Source organism: Scyliorhinus torazame, chromosome 14 (genome assembly GCF_047496885.1).
Source record: "Scyliorhinus torazame isolate Kashiwa2021f chromosome 14, sScyTor2.1, whole genome shotgun sequence".
NCBI classification, from domain to species: Eukaryota; Metazoa; Chordata; class Chondrichthyes; order Carcharhiniformes; family Scyliorhinidae; genus Scyliorhinus; species Scyliorhinus torazame.
The window spans coordinates 106,722,492-106,740,545 of NC_092720.1; the positions used below are offsets into that span (position 1 = coordinate 106,722,492).

Genomic DNA, 18,054 nt, shown 5'->3' on the forward strand with positions numbered 1-18,054 from the left:
GTTCAAGTCCGATGTGTGATAGAATATGCATGGATGAATGCAGCTCCAACACTCAAGCTTGAGGCAATCCATGATCAAGCAGCCCGCTTGATTGGCACCAATCCACCACCTTCAACGTTTATTCCCTCCGCACACAGTAGCAGCCGTGTGTACCACCTACAAGATGCACTGCAGTAGCTTACCAAGTCTCCTTCGACAGCAACTTCCAGGTGCAAAACCTCTACCACTTCGAAGAAAAAGGGCAGCAGATACATGGGAACACCACCAAAAGTTCTCCTTCAGGAGACGCATCATCCTGACGTGGAATTATATCGCCATTCCTTCACTGTCACTGGGTCAAAATCCTGAAACTCCCTTCCTTATCAGCATTGTGGGGATACCTACACGACATGGATTGCAGTGCTCAAGAAAGCAGCTCCCCATTGCCTTCTCAAGGGCAATTAGGGATGAGTAATAAGTGCTGACCTGCCAGTGATTCCCACACTCCATGAAAGAAAAATGAAACAGGAGAAGCACTGATCGCAGTTTCTGGATTTCTGCATTTAACATAGAACATAAAGTGCAGAAGGAGGCCATTCGGCCCATCGAGTCTGCACCGACCCACTTTAGCCCTCACTTCCACCCTATCCCCGTAACCCAATAACCCCTCCTAACCTTTTTTGGTCACTAAGGGCAATTTATCATACCAATCCACTGAACCTGCACGTCTTTGGACTGTGGGAGGAAACCGGAACACCCGGAGGAAACTCACGCAGACACTGGGAGAACGTGCAGACTCTGCACAGATAGTGACCCAGCAGGGAATCGAACCTGGGACCCTGGCGCTGTGAAGCCACAGTGCGAATCACTTGTGCTACCGTGCTGCCCCCTGCATATGTATGGATACCAGAAGCTGCTGTCAGTTTCACAGTTGTAATGGCAGTGAATGTTGACAGTTTTGTCATTTTACCTGCAAAGTTTGGGCTAGAACAAGTACTTTAGGAACATAATGAAGGAGTGCTTCACTGTCGAGCACTGTCTTTCAAATGGAATTTTATCTTTCCTCTAAACTTATATAAAATACAATCATGATTGATAATCAGTCTAATTGCACCTTCCCTTGTGTTCCCCATATTCCTCTATTCCCGTCGAGACCAAAGATTTGTCAATCAGAGCCTTGAATATATTCAACAATGAAGTATTGGCAGTCCTTGGTGGGGTAGATGATCACAAAGATTCACAAACCTCTGAATGAAGACATTTCTCCCCATTTCACTATATCTTTTAGAACCCTGGGCATAGGCCAAGCCCTGGAGATTTGGCTAATTTTAGTCCCTTGCGTTTCTCTGGTACTTTTTTTTTCCTGCTGATATTTATTTTCTTGGTTTCCTCACTTTTTTTAACCTATTTGTTACCCTCTATTTTAGGTAAGTAACGTGCTTTCAACTGTGGAAGCAGATAAAAACATATTTGCTCAATGTCTGCCATTTCCTCATCCCCCATGACAATTGATCTGGTCTTTGTGTCTAAGGAACCAATATTTACTTTTTTATGTACTTGTAAATAGTTCTTGGAATCTGTTTTTATATTGCTGGCTAGTTCACTAATAATCTATTTTCCCTTTTTTATCAGCCTTTTTGTGGCCCTTTTCTGGTTTCTAAACACTTCCAATCCTCTGATTTGCACCTACTCTTTCCAACATTTTAACCCTCTTCTTTTGATCTATTATTCTTAACTTCCTCAGTAAGACACAGATGGATCTTTGTTGTTGAGGTTTTGCTTTTTAGCGGAATGTATTTTGTTGAACATTTTGAGTTGAACATTTTGAATTGTATCTTTAAATGTTTCTTGCTGTTTATATGTTGCCATGGGTTCTTGTCTATTTAACAAATCAACCTTTGCCAACTCATTCTTATGTAAATGGCTTTGTTCAAGTTTAAGGTTCTTGTTTGGAACTGAAGTTTGTTGCTTTCAAACTTAAGTTAAACATAAGTCAGACGTGACAAAATACAGCAGAGAAACAGGCCATTGAGCTCCATATCTCTATGCTGGTGTTTATGCTCAAAACAAGCCTTGAACACCACACTCCTATCCCGCATAAAAATGAGGGTTAGCAATGAGAAGAGACAGGTGAGACATGGCAGAGGACCATACTTGGTTTAAGCCAGGTTTTACATTTTGAGTTAGGCAAATAACGCTAGGAATTTTGGGTGCAAGTTCCGGTTGGCATGGAGAAATAGATTTTGGTGTAATTTTAACCAAGGAAATTCCAGCCATTATCTGATCATTTGCTATTTGTGGGATCTAGCTGTGTGAGAATTGATTGCCATGTTCAATGATATCATAAAAATGGTTACACTTGAAACATTCTTTGCTAATTAACAAAAAATAATTTGCCATGAAATTCTTTGGGCTATTCAGAGGATGTGGAAGGCACTTGTATGAATGATTTTTTTCTTATTTGCTTTCAGCAATTTCTTCTGATGCTGCTGTAATATCATTCAGTCTGGTGAAAAATATAGATTATTTATATGCATAACTTTTCATGCACGTTTCATGGAGCACATCAAAAATGCACTAGTTGTTACTTCATGGCACTTGAAACTATGTTCAGAAGATTGCAGGAATGTGTTTTTGAAATCTACATCAATTTCATAGGTTGCTTTTGCAATCTTGCCAAGATTTTTTAAAATCAAAAACTTTCCTTCGGTTCGTCTATGTGCTACTGGTAACTTTCTGTGACTTGATGTGTTGTGCTTAGCTTGAACAAGAAAAGCGAGATGCAGAAACTAGGGTCAAAAGGGAAGAGGAGGAAAGAAAACGACAAGAGGAAACCCGTCGCCGACAGGAAGAGCTTTTGCGAAGGCAGGAAGAGGAGAGGAAACAAAAGGAGGAAGAAGAGCTTGTGAGGAGGAAACAGGTACAATTAGGAACAGAATTTGGAAATAAAACACATCCCAACACTTTAGCCACATATCCACCTCATCAAGGTTTGCAGTATAATTTTGTCAAATGTCAGAATTGCCACAGCATTTATGTAGCTCCGTTTTGATTACCCATTGGTCATTCAAATGTGGTTGGCTGAAATGATTTGTTTGTTTCTTGTATGATATGGATGATTAAATTGCACAGAAGAACTCAACTTTATTGAACTAGGGGAGAAATCTGTTAGCAAGACAGATCCTAATACACAAATAATGTTGATTTGTCCAAACTATAAAACTCTGAAGAGCCACCATTGCATTCAACATAACAATTTCACTAATCAGAACGCAAGTAGCCATACTTTTTATTTTGTTGCTGTTTTGATTTACTTGTGGTTAGTGTAAATGTAGCCACAGTCCCAGGGCACTAAAGGCTGTGTTGGCATGGCCAGCTGCTGGATCTGTGTCTCTATTCGGAACCCTGGATATCCGTTATCCCTTCTCGGTTCCCAAATCACAGAGGTCAAGTCTGTGCATTTTGCCAAAGTCCACCGGAACTTTATTAGTCAGCTGTAGTGCCCACTGGTAACTTTATTTTCAATACAACATTAAGAGAATTCCGACTAGTCCTTTAGCAAGCTAGTCAGATTGATTTGTCTTTTGCGAATACAGTGGTTGAGTTTTAAAATACAGATCGTGGTAATTCTTCAAATCATAATACACAGTATAAAATCACTGAGTGATTTAAACAAAAGAAAGATAGCGCTAGCAAAGGCAGCAGCAAAAACATAGGTTTCAGAAAGAGATTGATTCCGGAATGGATTTTTTCATCCCGACAAGTGATTCTTAAGATTATTATCACCTTTACAGCTGTGGTTGGCTTTAACTAATTTATAATTCACTCAATTCGGCCAAACTGTCTGTCCATCAATTTAAGAGAGATATGTGTTTAAATATATTGGTACAAACTTTCCCATACCATCGCTTGAGAAAAACGCATTCTTCGCTCCACTTTAGACTGGTTGTTACCACAGAAACGGGACTGGGACATCAGCCCAGTTCTTTACAACACAAATGGGGTCTTTTAGCTTTTTGACGTCATTGACCAGTCTCTAAAGTCTCAAGCAATTTGCAAAATGTTCCCAGCTATTTGGCTTTCCTCACTCTCATGGTCAATATGATTTAGTTAATTACTCTTAATGAGTTCTCAGTTAAACCTTTTACCTATATCATCCATAGCTAACTAGAAAGCCAATTTCTATCAGCTGCTCTTCCTTTTGCAAGAGAGCTGACTGGTGGTGGTTTAACCCGAGGGTCACCACACCTCAGGCAAGGGGCAAGGTTGAGAAAGCGGGACCTTCCTGAATGACCTCAGCTGGTATGGGAATTTAACCAACGCTGTTGGCATTGCTCTATATCACGAAGTGAAATAGAGCAATTAAGTGAAATGTGGAACTTGTTCAAGGAACAGGTGCTACGTGTCCTTGATATGTATGCCCCTGTCAGGCAGGGAAGAGATGGTCGAGTGAGGGAACCATGGTTGACAAGAGAGGTTGAATGTCTTGTTAAGAGGAAAAAGGTGACTTATGTAAGGCTGAGGAAACAAGGTTCAGACAGGGCATTGGAGGGATACAAGATAGCCAGGAGGGAACTGAAGAAAGGGATTAGGAGAGCTAAGAGAAGGCATGAACAATCTTTGGCGGGTAGGATCAAGGAAAACCCCAAGGCCTTTTACACATATGTGAGAAATATGAGAATGACTCGAGCGAGGGTAGGTCCGATCAAGGACAGTAGCGGGAGATTGTGTATTGAGTCTGAAGAGATAGGAGAGGTCTTGAACGAGTACTTTTCTTCTGTATTTACAAATGAGAGGGGCAATATTGTTGGAGAGGACAGTGTGAAACAGATTGGTAAGCTCGAGGAAATACTTGTTAGGAAGGAAGATGTGTTGTGCATTTTGAAAAACTTGAGGATAGACAAGTCCCCCGGGCCTGACGGGATATATCCAAGGATTCTATGGGAAGCAAGAGATGAAATTGCAGAGCCGTTGGCAATGATCTTTTCGTCCTCACTGTCAACAGGGGTGGTACCAGGGGATTGGAGAGTGGCGAATGTCGTGCCCCTGTTCAAAAAAGGAACTAGGGATAACCCTGGGAATTACAGGCCAGTTAGTCTTACTTCGGTGGTAGGCAAAGTAATGGAAAGGGTACTGAAGGATAGGATTTCTGAGCATCTGGAAAGACACTGCTTGATTAGGGATAGTCAGCACGGATTTGTGAGGGGTAGGTCTTGCCTTACAAATCTTATTGAATTCTTTGAGGAGGTGACCAAGCATGTGGATGAAGGTAAAGCAGTGGATGTAGTGTACATGGATTTTAGTAAGGCATTTGATAAAGTTCCCCATGGTAGGCTTATGCAGAAAGTAAGGAGGCATGGGATAGTGGGAAATTTGGCCAGTTGGATAACGAATTGGCTAACCGATAGAAGTCAGAGAGTGGTGGCGGATGGCAAATATTCAGCCTGGATCCCAGTTACCAGTGGTGTACCGCAGGGATCAGTTCTGGGTTATCTGCTGTTTGTGATTTTAATTAATGTCTTGGATGAGGGAGTTGAAGGGTGGGTCAGTAAATTTGCAGACGATACGAAGATTGGTGGAGTTGTGGATAGTAAGGAGGGCTGTTGTCGGCTGCAAAGAGACATAGATAGGATGCAGAGCTGGGCTGAGAAGTGGCAGATGGAGTTTAACCCTGAAAAGTGTGAGGTTGTCCATTTTGGAAGGACAAATATGAATGCGGAATACAGGGTTAACGGTAGAGTTCTTGGCAATGTGGAGGAGCAGAGAGATCTTGGGGTCTATGTTCATACATCTTTGAAAGTTGCCACTCAAGTGGATAGAGCTGTTAAGAAGACCTATGGTGTGCTCGCGTTCATTAACAGAGGGATTGAATTTAAGAGCCGAGAGGTGATGATGCAGCTGTACAAAACTTTGGTAAGGCCACATTTGGAGTATTGTGTACAGTTTTGGTCGCCTCATTTTAGGAAGGATGTGGAAGCTTTGGAAAAGGTGCAAAGAAGATTTACCAGGATGTTGCCTGGAATGGAGAGTAGGTCTTACGAGGAAAGGTTGAGGGTGCTAGGCCTTTTCTCATTAGAGCGGAGAAGGTTGAGGGGCGACTTGATAGAGGTTTATAAGATGATCAGGGGAATAGATAGAGTAGACAGTCAGAGACTTTTTCCCCGGGTGGAACAAACCATTACAAGGGGACATAAATTTAAGGTGAAAGGTGGAAGATATAGGAGGGATATCAGAGGTAGGTTCTTTACCCAGAGAGTAGTGGGGGCATGGAATGCACTGCCTGTGGAAGTAGTTGAGTCGGAAACATTAGGGACCTTCAAGCAGCTATTGGATAGGTACATGGATTACGGTAAAATGATATACTGTAGATTTATTTGTCTCAAGGGCAGCACGGTAGCATTGTGGATAGCACAATTGCTTCACAGCTCCAGGGTCCCAGGTTCGATTCCGGCTTGGGTCACTGTCTGTGCGGAGTCTGCACGTCCTCCCCGTGTCTGCATGGGTTTCCTCCGGGTGCTCCGGTTTCCTCCCACAGTCCAAAGATGTGCGGGTTAGGTGAATTGGCCAATGATAAATTGCCCTTGGTGTTGGGTGGAGGTGTTGAGTTTGGGTAGGGTGCTCTTTCCAAGAGCCGGTGCAGACTCAAAGGGCCGAATGGCCTCCTTCTGCACTGTAAATTCAATGATAATCTATGATTAATCTAGGACAAAGGTTGGACACAACATCGTAGGCCGAAGGGCCTGTTCTGTGCTGTATTTTCTATGTTCTGTGTTCTATGAAGCAGCTAACTGACCATGCTGGGACCAGTGTTCTTATAAACCACATCCATAGGGAAGTAGAGAAGTTTTAAACTAAATAGTGGAGGCAAGGGTTCAAATAGGGGCAGATGTGATAGAGACAGGGGAAGAGAGGAAGGTACTAATATGGGAAATGGTAAACAGAGTAAACAAGTCTAAGAGGAAATCAACCCATAAGGCTGGAGGTTACAAAAATAATAAAAGGATGAAACTTAAGGCTTTATATCTGAATGCATGTAGCATTCGGAACAAAACAGATGAACATAGCTGCAGGATGGCATAGATTGGGACCTGAATATTGAAGGGCATGTGACCTTTAGAAAGGATAGGAAGTTAGGAATAGGTGGAGGGTGGATCACACAGTAATGAAGAGATATCTACAGAATAGGAATACAAGAAGCAAAAATAGGAACGTAAACAGGCAAGCGTACATGGGTAATGTGTGTACGGATAGGGGACACTTGACATTGGGCCCCAGTAATCGGCTATTGCAACCATGTCGAATTAACTTTATACATGTTGCCTCCTGGTATTAAAACATACCAGGGGCTTGTATGGTGTCATCTGGGCGTGCCATTGATGTGGTTGCATCCATGTACTGCTAATCCCTTGAGATGGGGGTTGTCAGTCTGTTCGGGGAAAGCAGAAGAATGGGTCGAGGGAATGAAGTGAGAGAAATGGTGTCAGGGTGAGTTACAGATTATGGGGAGGAGTGATTGCAGCAGAATATTTGAGTTGGAGTAAAGCAGTCCACTTCTTGGACCACAAACAGTGCTAGCAAAATGTCCAAGTCTCAAATAATAGGTACTTACCTTGTTGCTGAGTGGTGTACCTCAGTGTTCTCCAGGACAATGCTTTCTGTGGGATGCAGGAAGGGCACGGCTGCTAATGCACACACTTTAAATTCTGATTTTTCTTCAGTCGGTTGTTACTAAGAATAGCTTCTTCCCTCAAATTTATATTTCACTGTAGATAATGAGATCATGAATGATGGTGATTTTCAATGGATATTTGGTTTGAGCTCTATCAAAGGCATTGTTAATGTAAGCTTACTTGTGACAATAAAGGTTATTTCTTTCTTTCTTATTTGCTTGCCTTAGGAAGAAGCACTACAACGCCAAAGAGAGCATGAAGCAGCACTCTGCCGCCAAAGGGAAGAGGAGCAGCGACAACAGGAAGAAGCCCGCCGGCATGAAGAAAGGCAGAGAGATGAGGAAGAAAGACGGCACAGGGAAGAATTTCTTCGAAAACAGGTATCTCGAGAATAAAATGGTAAAAACAAATAGCTTAACTGAAAAGATTGATTGGTTCCAAAATTGTACAAAATATTTTTAAAAGAACTTAATGGAATCATTTTGTGACTTATTTTTCCAAGGTGTGACCATTTCACGTTTTGTTCCAGTTCACTGGATCATTTAAAATGCGGAAGTATTTGCCGATGACTTGAAATTCCATGAGCGGGATTCTCTGTTGCCCGACATCAAAGTCGGGAGTGGCGATCGGGCGGGTAATGGCTCCCGATGCTGAAATTGCGGCAGACGCCGGGTCGCAATACTCTGCTCCCTCCAAATCGGCATCATCGTGACGCCTGCCTCGCACAGTCTTGTTTGCATATCATTATCGGGTAGCACCCAGGATGCTCTGCCTCCGATGGGCCAAGTTCTCAAAGGCACAGGCCGCCTGTTCAACAGTCGTGAACCTGGCGTGACGGCTGCGGAGAGAGAGGGGGTGGCAATGGACAGTGTCCAGCACCGCAATACTTCACCGACAGCCATGCCGCTGGCCAGGGGGCTTCTGCCAGGGCTGGGGGGAGTCACCAGGAGGTGGGCTTTGGGGTTGGGATGGTGTTGCTCTTATTAGCCTTAGTTTTATTAGCTCTGATTATGCCATCTTTGCTCACGAGTCGCCAGGTATCTTTCTGATACCGCCACGTGGTTCAAGCTCGAGTTATGATTAATAAGTCAGCACACCGCTTAGTGAGATTGAAATCAACAGTCATTTATTATGTACAGCAATAAATACTTACACAATAATCCTACTTTCTATATCACTACCTACCACTACTGGCCAATACTTAACTTTTGGGAATGGCCCACCAGGTCAGGGAAACAAATGGTTTATCTAATTGAGTCTGGCCTGCGGGATTCAAAAGGCTGATACGGGTCGATGGCTAGGAGGATCTATCGGGTAGCGATCGCTGGAGTCAAACATACAGTTTCTGATCGATGTTCTTGCGAAGGTTGCGAGCAGGAGAAGAAGGGAGAGACTGGTCGATCTGAACTTGGCCCCTCATTTTATAGGGCCCAGGGGCTTCCCGCCTCTCGGGGCGGACCTTGACCCTGAGTCCCAAGTGATTGGACTTGTCCCCAATCATTGGGTTCGATATGCTCCAATAATGGGGCGATTCCTTGATCGGGGGGTGGTCGTTCACCTGTCTTTGTCTCGGCCACTGCTGGCGCCGAGAGGTCTGGCCCGGCATTCAATTGCTAATATGTTGCAATTGTTCCCGGGGATAGCCGATTAAACTGCAGATGTCTGTGTTGATGTGCTGCTAATGGTCGCAGGTATCGATCTGGGCCGACTTCCCCAGAGCCGAATACGCTATTCTGTCTGCAGCTGTCCGTTTGTGCCCTGTTGGCTGCTTTTCCCATCAGCCTTTTCGGTTAGCCATTTTATATCGGGTTTTGGCCAAATTAATCGGGAATCAGCCATTTTAGGTGGCTACATTCCCTACTTGTGATCCTAACGCGAAGCGTGAAGGATCACCTAAATTTTGTCCTTTCCGTTCCCTGACCGGGGGGGGGGACACCTCCTACATGGCCACTACTCTGACCCTAGCTATGCACAAAAATTTACCTAAACAATTCTTGAGGGCGCTATGTCAGGCAGGGGCATGCATCGACAAAACAAAAACTTGGAACCTCTAATTTTACCTAAATACATTCATCAAGCATTGCATCGTCCTATCTCTCTAAAACATACAACAACAATCATAACATTCAATATACTCTTTCCTGGCTTGGCAGTCAAGCGCAGGATCATACATTTTCTGTTAATGGGGTTTTGTACAATTTTTTATTTACAGAAAAACGCAAGTGCATGTTTTATTATTATTGTTTTATAGGTTGCAGGGGTCTGGGGTCTGGTCTTACCCGAACATAGGGGATCGGATCCGATATACCGGGGTTCGAGCGCGGTACGCTCTCCTTCTCCATTTGCGGAGGTGCATAGTGTGCACTGCACAGCAGAGTATTGCCAACGCTAACAGTGCTTCAATTACGTAAGACAGGGAGTACCAGGTTATGAACTTGGCACACCAGGATAATGCAGTGTGGCTGGTGACTGGGCCCTCGGTACTGCGGGGCAGTGAAACATTTAACGGCTGGGGGGGTTTGAAGTAATGGGGTCCACGTTCTCGCGCAACCAAGTGTTCATAGGAAATATGTTGAGCACGATGAACGAAGTCCTCATGGCTGTCTTCTTTCTTTGTCTTTCTTTCTGTTCTCTGTTTTTCTCCGGTCCTGGAGCTTCTGGAGTTCTGTAAAGCAAGCATAGTATCTGTAACTACCTTGGTATAATATCCGGTATGTTAGTGTGTCTGTCCTTCTTGGGGCCAATTAAACCCTTATAATTGGTCACTATATGTGACTCCCCCATTTTTTTTTCAAAACAACTGTTAGGACACGGCACACTTCCCAATGGTGGACCAGTGCTAAGTTTATCATCCAAATGTTCCTGGATGTAAATAGCATGAGGCAGCAACCCAAAGGTCGCCTAAATAAATAAAACTGTTTTGAAAGGAAAAGGTCGAGTGAGGTGCGTATGAGCCGCGACGGGTAAGATTTGGATGGAGTCCCCGGGTAGGACGGCTACCAATACCGTATGTCCCCTACCCGAGCGTTTTTGACCGGGGGGGGTGGTCCCAGGCAGGGCGGGGTCCCAGGCAGGGCGGGTCTCACGCCGTTTCTCCACTGCCTGAGCAACCGACAAGAACGGGCAAAACTGTAGTCATCATGGTAAGGTTGCTGCTGTGATTCTACCCTCAAATCAGAACGGGCGTCTGACGAGAAGCTAGTTTCTCAGAACGGGCGTGTGGTCTGCTGACCAGGTATCTGCAGATAAGCTAGTTCCGCTGAACAAGCGTCTGGCCGCGGTGGGTGTCTTTGGGAAAGAGCTCAAAAGTTTCAGGTGAATGGGTGTGTGACAGTGAGAAACATTCTCCTGTTGGACGAACAACACTGAAACAAAACATACGAACAACATAAAACATTCTGCAGGTTTCATCAGGAAGGACAACACTTTTCCCCAAGTGTCTCCTTTAAATCATCATGTGGACACCTCAGTTCTCTGTTGCGAACAGGGTCGCAAAGGGGTTGGCGGATTGGGGGTCCGACTCTAGGTCGTCCCCTTCTCCCGGGTGCCAAACTCTGGAGTGAATTAATGTTGAGAGGGCTGCGTGGTCTGAGTTGGGGTTGCTTTCGTCGTTGCAGACCAGTCTGTAGGAGTTGTCGCGGTGCCAATGGGTTTCGTCGAGTTGTGTGGGGACAAAGTCAGGGTCGTCCGTATGGTTCGGTGGTCCGTGGTGTGGTTTGTTTAGGAAAGTGATCAGGAAGGGATCACTGGAGTCGAACTCGGAGTCGCTGGGTGTGGGTCCTGTTGTATGAGGATAGTAGGGAGGCGTGCTGTGGCTATCGTCACAGTCGCTGTCTCTGCTGCTGCAGTCTGTGGTCGTTCCGGGGCGGAGTGTAGATTTTGGGGGTGGAGTCGGGGGCGAGTCCGTGTCTGGGCTGGACGTGGTGGGGGTTGGTCTGGTTACGTTGGCTGTGGGCGGGGTGTGGTCTGCTGCGTCAAGCATGACGTGGTGGGCGTGGTTTGACTGTGCTCCATAAGCCTTTAACTGGTTTATGTGAAACCACGCAGTCTTACCATTTGGGTATTTGATTTTATATACCGATGGGCTTACTTTATCCGTAATGGAGTACGGACCCGAGTATTTCGGAGACAGAAATGTGCTGGGGTTATACACAGACAACATCACTTGTTGTCCTATATTATACTCCGTTGCATGTACTGCCTTATCAAAACAGGCCTTGCTCTGTTTTCTTTTGGTGCCCAGTTTAACAGCGGCTGCTAACTGAGCCGTTTTTACATTCGCAATTAATTGCTCAACGGCTTTCTCGTGGGTGAGGACCGTAACTTCAGGGCTGGTCAGGTCTAAACCTAACAAGTACTCTGTCCCTTTCATGGGGCGTCTGGTCATGAGGGTGTGTGGGGTGTAACCTGTGGAGGTGGAAACAGTGTTACGCAAAAACATCAGCGCAAAGGGGAGGACTGAGTCCCAAGTGGCGTTGTTCTGCTGGACCATTTTTCGGAGGGTGGTTTTTAGGGTCCGATTCATGCGCTCCACTTTACTACTCGACTGTGGGTGGTACGTAATGTGAAATTTTGGGGTTATGCCAAATATCGTGAGGACGTTCTGCATGACCCGTCCCGTAAAGTTAGAACCTTGGTCCGATTTAATACTGCGGGGGAGTCCCCACCTTGTAAAGATGTGGTGGGTTAGGATTTTGTCTGTGGTTTGCGCGGTGTTGGTGCGGGCTGGAAATGCTTCCACCCACTTTGTAAAAGTGTCTATGACCACCAGAACATATTTGTAGCCATTCCTGCAAGGGGGCAATGGACCTAGAAAATTGATCTGGAGGTTAGTCCAGGGGCCTTTAATGGGTTGGGTGTGGCTGAGTTGTGCCTTTTTGGCATATCTATCTGGGTTGTTCTGTGCGCAGATGAGGCAATTCTCAATGTAATGGGATACATCCTCTTTGAGATTTGGCCACCAACAAAGCTGTTTGAGGTGGGTTGCGGTGGGATCGATTCCCTGGTGTCCATGACCATCATGGAATAAACAGATTAATTGGTTCCTATCCTGCTTCGGAACTACATAAAGGGTGTCTTTTAACGCCACACCGTCATGTGTGGTTATCGTATTTCTGTACCTCTCGTATGGGGCTGAAAACTTCCTCTTCACGATCTCAGTGAGAGCGCTATCCTGCTTCTGAGCCTCTACTAGATCTTGGATCCTAGTCTGCGTGACCTGAACTGCACTCACTGGGGCGCTTTCGGGGGGCTTCCAAAAATACCCATGCCTGGATCCTGCCTTAGCCAGTGCGTCGGCTTTTACATTTCCAAGGGGGGAGGAACGATGGTGGCTGCGGACTTTTATAATGCCAAAAGTCCTGTCCTTGGCTTTTTGCAAAATATGGCGGAGTAATGTGGCTGAGGGGAGGGGTTTCCCATCCGCGGAAACAAATCCTCTTGTTTCCCACAGGGCAGAAATTCTGTAAGGCTGTTGCAGACATATAAGCTGTCTGAGTATATGTCTGCTGGGCTGGGGAAGGAATCTGGGTGGTCTACTATGTACGCGATGGCCGCAAGCTCTGCTGCCTGCGCGCCTAAGTGTCCGGGTAATTTTAAAGCGATTTCCTCGAGGGCGCGTCCCTGCGCGTCCTCCACATAAATCCCACAACCTGTTATGCGTTGCCCATCCAAGACTGTGAACGATCCATCCACATAGATCCTAATGGGATCACGCGTGTCCGGGTGAGGGGGGCTCTGAGATGGAGTGGCTAGTTTTCTGGGGGGTGTTTTCGCGATAAAGGGGCCTGTATTATGGTGGGGCGAGATGATTTCACACTCATGGGGAGTTCCGGGGTACCTTGGCTGCCTTGAGATCACTACATTGCTTCTGTAGCGTCTCCACCTGCTTCTCTGTCTCTTTCTTAACCAGGACTGCACGCTGCATGTCCTGATAAGCCTTCTCATACTGGGATTGAAAACTGCTTAAATGCGCCAGACAAGACTGGTGACCCCGTTTGGCGTCAGCCACCTCTTCGTCCTTGGCTTCAAACTGCCTTTTCAATTCCAGGTTCTCTTTCTCCATCTCGCACACATCGATTTTACTCATACGATGTATGCCTTCTATTTCTTTCCGGAGCGTCCTGACGACCTCCTCTGTGCCTCGCAATTGTGCCATACAGGACACGATTGCCATCGGCTTGCGCGCTTTTGCTAAGCTCTTCTTATGGATTTCACTCATGTTCTCCCACCAAGTATGCCCTATACTTCCGGGATCCGAGTCATTATTACAGAAACCGCTCCACATGGGCCATCCTTTGCCCTGTAGAAATTTCCGACTTTCCACTTCCCAAATGGGACACTGTCCCACTTTAATGCTGCTGATCGGTGCGACCGCAAAATCTTCGGGGTTCATGAGGCGTGGCATTGCCTGCATGGCCATCTCTCTTATCTGCTTGCTTTGTTCGAATTTGGAACAGGGGGCTAAGGTGGTGTCGTAGATGCGGGTACGGCTTGCGCTAATTTCCGAAAATACCGACTTCCGACAGTTTTGACGCAACAAAATCTATCTATCAGTTTTACCTTATAACCTTGTTAGTTACGCATGCATACACACACTTCCGAATTGTGAATTATTGACCAGAACCGCTTGAACACATTTGGGTTTGTTTTTTTTTGTTTCCAATTGGATTCTATACAAATTTCTGGGGTTCTCCCGGAGTGGTTTTCCACTTCTAGATCGGGTCCCACCAGAGTCGCCAATTATGTTGCTCTTATTAGCCTTAGCTTTATTAGCTCTGATTATTTCACCTTTGCTCACGAGTCGCCAGGTATCTTTCTGATACCGCCACGTGGTTCAAGCTCGAGTTATGATTAATATGTCAGCACACCGCTTAGTAAGATTGAAATCAACGGTCATTTATTATGTACAACAATGAATACTTACACAGTAATCCTACTTTCTATATCACTACCTACCACTACTGGCCAATACTTAACTTTTGGGAATGGCCCACCAGGTCAGGGAAACAAATCGTTTATCTAATTGGGTCTGGCCTGCGGGATTCAAAAGGCTGATATGGGTCGATGGCTAGGAGTCTCTACCGGGTAGCGATCGCTGGAGTCAAACATACGGCTTCTGATCGATGTTCTTGCGAAGGTTGCGAGCAGGAGAAGAAGGGAGAGAGCGGTCGATCTGAACTTGGCCCCTCATTTTATAGGGCCCAGGGGCTTCCCGCCTCTCGGGGTGGACCTTGACCCTGAGTCCCAAGTGATTGGACTTGTTCCCAATCACTGGGTTCGATATGCTCCAACAATGGGGCGATTCCTTGATCAGGGTGTGGTCGTTCACCTGTCTTTGTCTCGGCCACTGCTGGCGCCGAAAGGTCTGGCCCGGCATTCAATTGCTAATATGTTGCAATTGTTCCCGGGGATAGCCGATTAAACTGCAGACGTCTTTGTTGATGTGCTGCCAATGGTCGCAGGTATCGATCTGGGCCAACTTCCCCAGAGCCGAATACGCTATTCTGTCTGCAGCTGTCCATTTGTGCCCTGTTGGCTGCTTTTCCCATCAGCCTTTTCGGTTAGCCATTTTATATCAGGTTTTGGCCAAATTAATTGGGAATCAGCCATTTTAGGTGGCTACAATGGACGGGTGTGGACCTGGCGGTCCTCCCAAAGTTTTTTGCATGTTCCGCGGGTGTTTCACCCGGTGCAATGTTCCTCACCGGTAGCGGAATCGGTGCGGGTGTGGCGCCGATGTTTCCGGCATGGAACACCACCGATCCTCCGTTGGCGTCAGCACGTAGACACATGAACGGAGAATCCAGCCCCATGTATTTAGAATAGTTTGAATGTGTCATGAGAAGTTTGGTGTAAACAAAAAACTCAGCTAATTTTGCAGTTGGCAGAGCTCTGAAATTGAGTTACAGATATCTTTTTGAATCATTTAACTACTCTTGTCATAATAGAACAAATATTTGTTAAATTATTGTATATTAAATCATTAACTTTTGAATAATTAACATTATTCCTAGATAATATCACATTAAAGGAAAGGACTGAAAATTGCCCTCAAAGTCACTCATCATCCCAACTTGGAAATATTTCGCCATTATTTCACTGTTGCTGGGTCAAAATCCTTCAACTCCCTCCCTAAAACACTGGGCGTGCCCACCTCGGATTGCAGCGGTTCAAGAAGGCAGCTTACTGTCAACACGGTGCAGTGGTTACCACTGCTGCATCACGGCGCTGAGGTCCCAGGTTCGTTCCTGGCTCTGGATCACTGTCCGTGTGGAGTTTGCATATTTTCCCAGTGTTTGCGTGGGTTTCGCCCCCACAACCCAAAAAGATGTGCAGGGTAGGTGGATTGGACACACTAAATTGCCGCTTAATTGGAAAAAATTAATTGGGTACCCTAAATTTATAAAAGAAAAAGAAGGCAGCTCACCATCACCTTCCCACGGGCAATAAATACTGGCCTAACCAGTCTAGTGATACCCACATCCTGTAAATGAATAAAAATAAAACCTTGCATGCGTATAGAGCCTTGCAAGACTTCAGGACGTCCTAAAGCGCTTTACAACCAATTAAGTCCTTTTGATCTGGAGATACTTGCAATGTAGGGAAATGCATACAGCAAAATTCTTGCACATAGTAAAGAGACATTTAACCAGATCATCTGTTTTAATAATGTTACTTAAGGGATAAATACTGGCCAGAACATTGAAAACTCCCTTGCTCCTTTTTGAATACTGTCATAGATTATTCTTTATGTCCAACTGAGAGGGCAGCTTTAAAGTTCTTTCTGAAAGGTAGTATCTCAGGCAGTGGAGCACTCCCTCACTAGTGTACTGAATTATATGCTTCAATAAAACTTAACTCTGACTTCTGATTCAAAAATAGTGTTAACTTTGAGCCAAGGCTGACACCTAATTCGACAGAATGTTGGTGCTTCTTTTGCTAATACTGATTAAAACTTTGATAAAAGAAATCGGTTTCAAGTTTATTTTTATAATTACATTAAAATGTTTGTTGCGTTTGAATGCAGCAAAATCAGTGTACCAAGGCAGTAACACTTTTATTGCTATATTGTTATTGCACTGTTTTCCATGTACACAGATTCTTCTATAGCTATAATTCAGCTTCCGCATTCTGATTTTCTTAAAGGAAGAAGAACGCCGGCGCAAAGATGAAGAGGCAGCGCGGTGGGTGATCAAGGAAGAAGAAACCCGGCGACGAATGGAAGAAGATAACCGGCTACGAATGGAGGAGGAGAATCGACTTCGACTAGAAGAAGAGGAACAAAAACGAAAAGACTTAGAACATCATAAAGAGCTGCAGAAGCAGGAGGCTATGAGACAAAGACAACAGCAGCAGGAGGCTCTAAGACGTTTACAACAACAGCAACAACAACAGCAGCTAGCACAAATGAAGGTAAGAATTAGAAAGGTGCATTGTATGTTTGGGTTTTCTGTGAACAGGGATAAAAAAAGTTTGTAGAAATGTGAAAAGCGAGATGGAAATTAGTGACCACCAGATTCATTGATAATGTACATCCAACAATAACTAGTTTCAACAGATGCTGCTTAGGCTCACAGATATACTTGCGTCACACTGATTGGGGGAAAATAATGCTAAAAAGGACAGTAATTGCAAAACTAATCATCTTGTAGTTTTACAATAATAGAAAATTATTAGTTGAATGTATAGCCAATTTGAATATTTGCCATATACAAATCTAACTATTTTTACTTCGTCCAAATATTTTCATGTCTCAATAAATGAGGATCTGTTGTGAGGATCACAAGACAAAAATGGATGAAGAAAATCATTCAGCATTTTATTTTAATTCATTCATGGGACATGGGCATCGCAGGCTGTGCCAGTATTTATTGCCCACCCCTAATTGCCCTTGAGGAGGCTGTTAAGAGTCAACTACATTGCTGTGGGTTTGGAGTCTAATGTATGCCAGACCAGGTAAGGATGGCAGAATTCCTTCCCTCAACGACATTAGTGAACCAGGTGGGTTTTTCCGACAATAATGTTTTCATGGTCATCATTAGACTTTTTAATTTTATTGAATTTAATATTCCAGCTCATTTGTCCAGAAGGAGTCGACAGTCAAAACTCCTGTAAACATAATGTTTAACTGTTTCTTAAAAATGTTTCCCATGTATCAAACATGTTTTAAGAACTTTCAGATTTCAAATCCTAATTTGAAATCATATTCTGGATTCCCCTTTTTCTACTATTTAATTAGATTAATACATTTTGATGGCTCCTCTGTCACCTTTCAATACTGAAAAGCCCAGTTTTTCAAATTTTTCTTTCTAACTTGGTCTTCTGATGCTTTTTTTTTCTGGTTTGATATGAGAGCTTGGATGTCATCTATACGTCTGTGACCAGAAATGGACGAAGTACAGAA

At 44.6% G+C, this 18,054-nt stretch overlaps 1 protein-coding gene across 4 annotated transcripts in view; it reads left to right on the forward strand.

Annotated features, from left to right (window-relative positions):
- The window catches only part of gigyf2 (GRB10 interacting GYF protein 2), a 261,643-nt gene that overhangs the window by 187,221 nt on the left and 56,368 nt on the right, over positions 1-18,054 (forward strand). For all 4 annotated transcript variants that reach the window (XM_072474612.1, XM_072474615.1, XM_072474614.1 and 1 more), the window contains 3 exons: positions 2,741-2,899; positions 7,877-8,029; positions 16,797-17,063. In XM_072474612.1, coding sequence (XP_072330713.1) covers positions 2,741-2,899; positions 7,877-8,029; positions 16,797-17,063 — 579 coding nt within the window. The remainder of the gene's footprint in view (positions 1-2,740; positions 2,900-7,876; positions 8,030-16,796; positions 17,064-18,054) is intronic.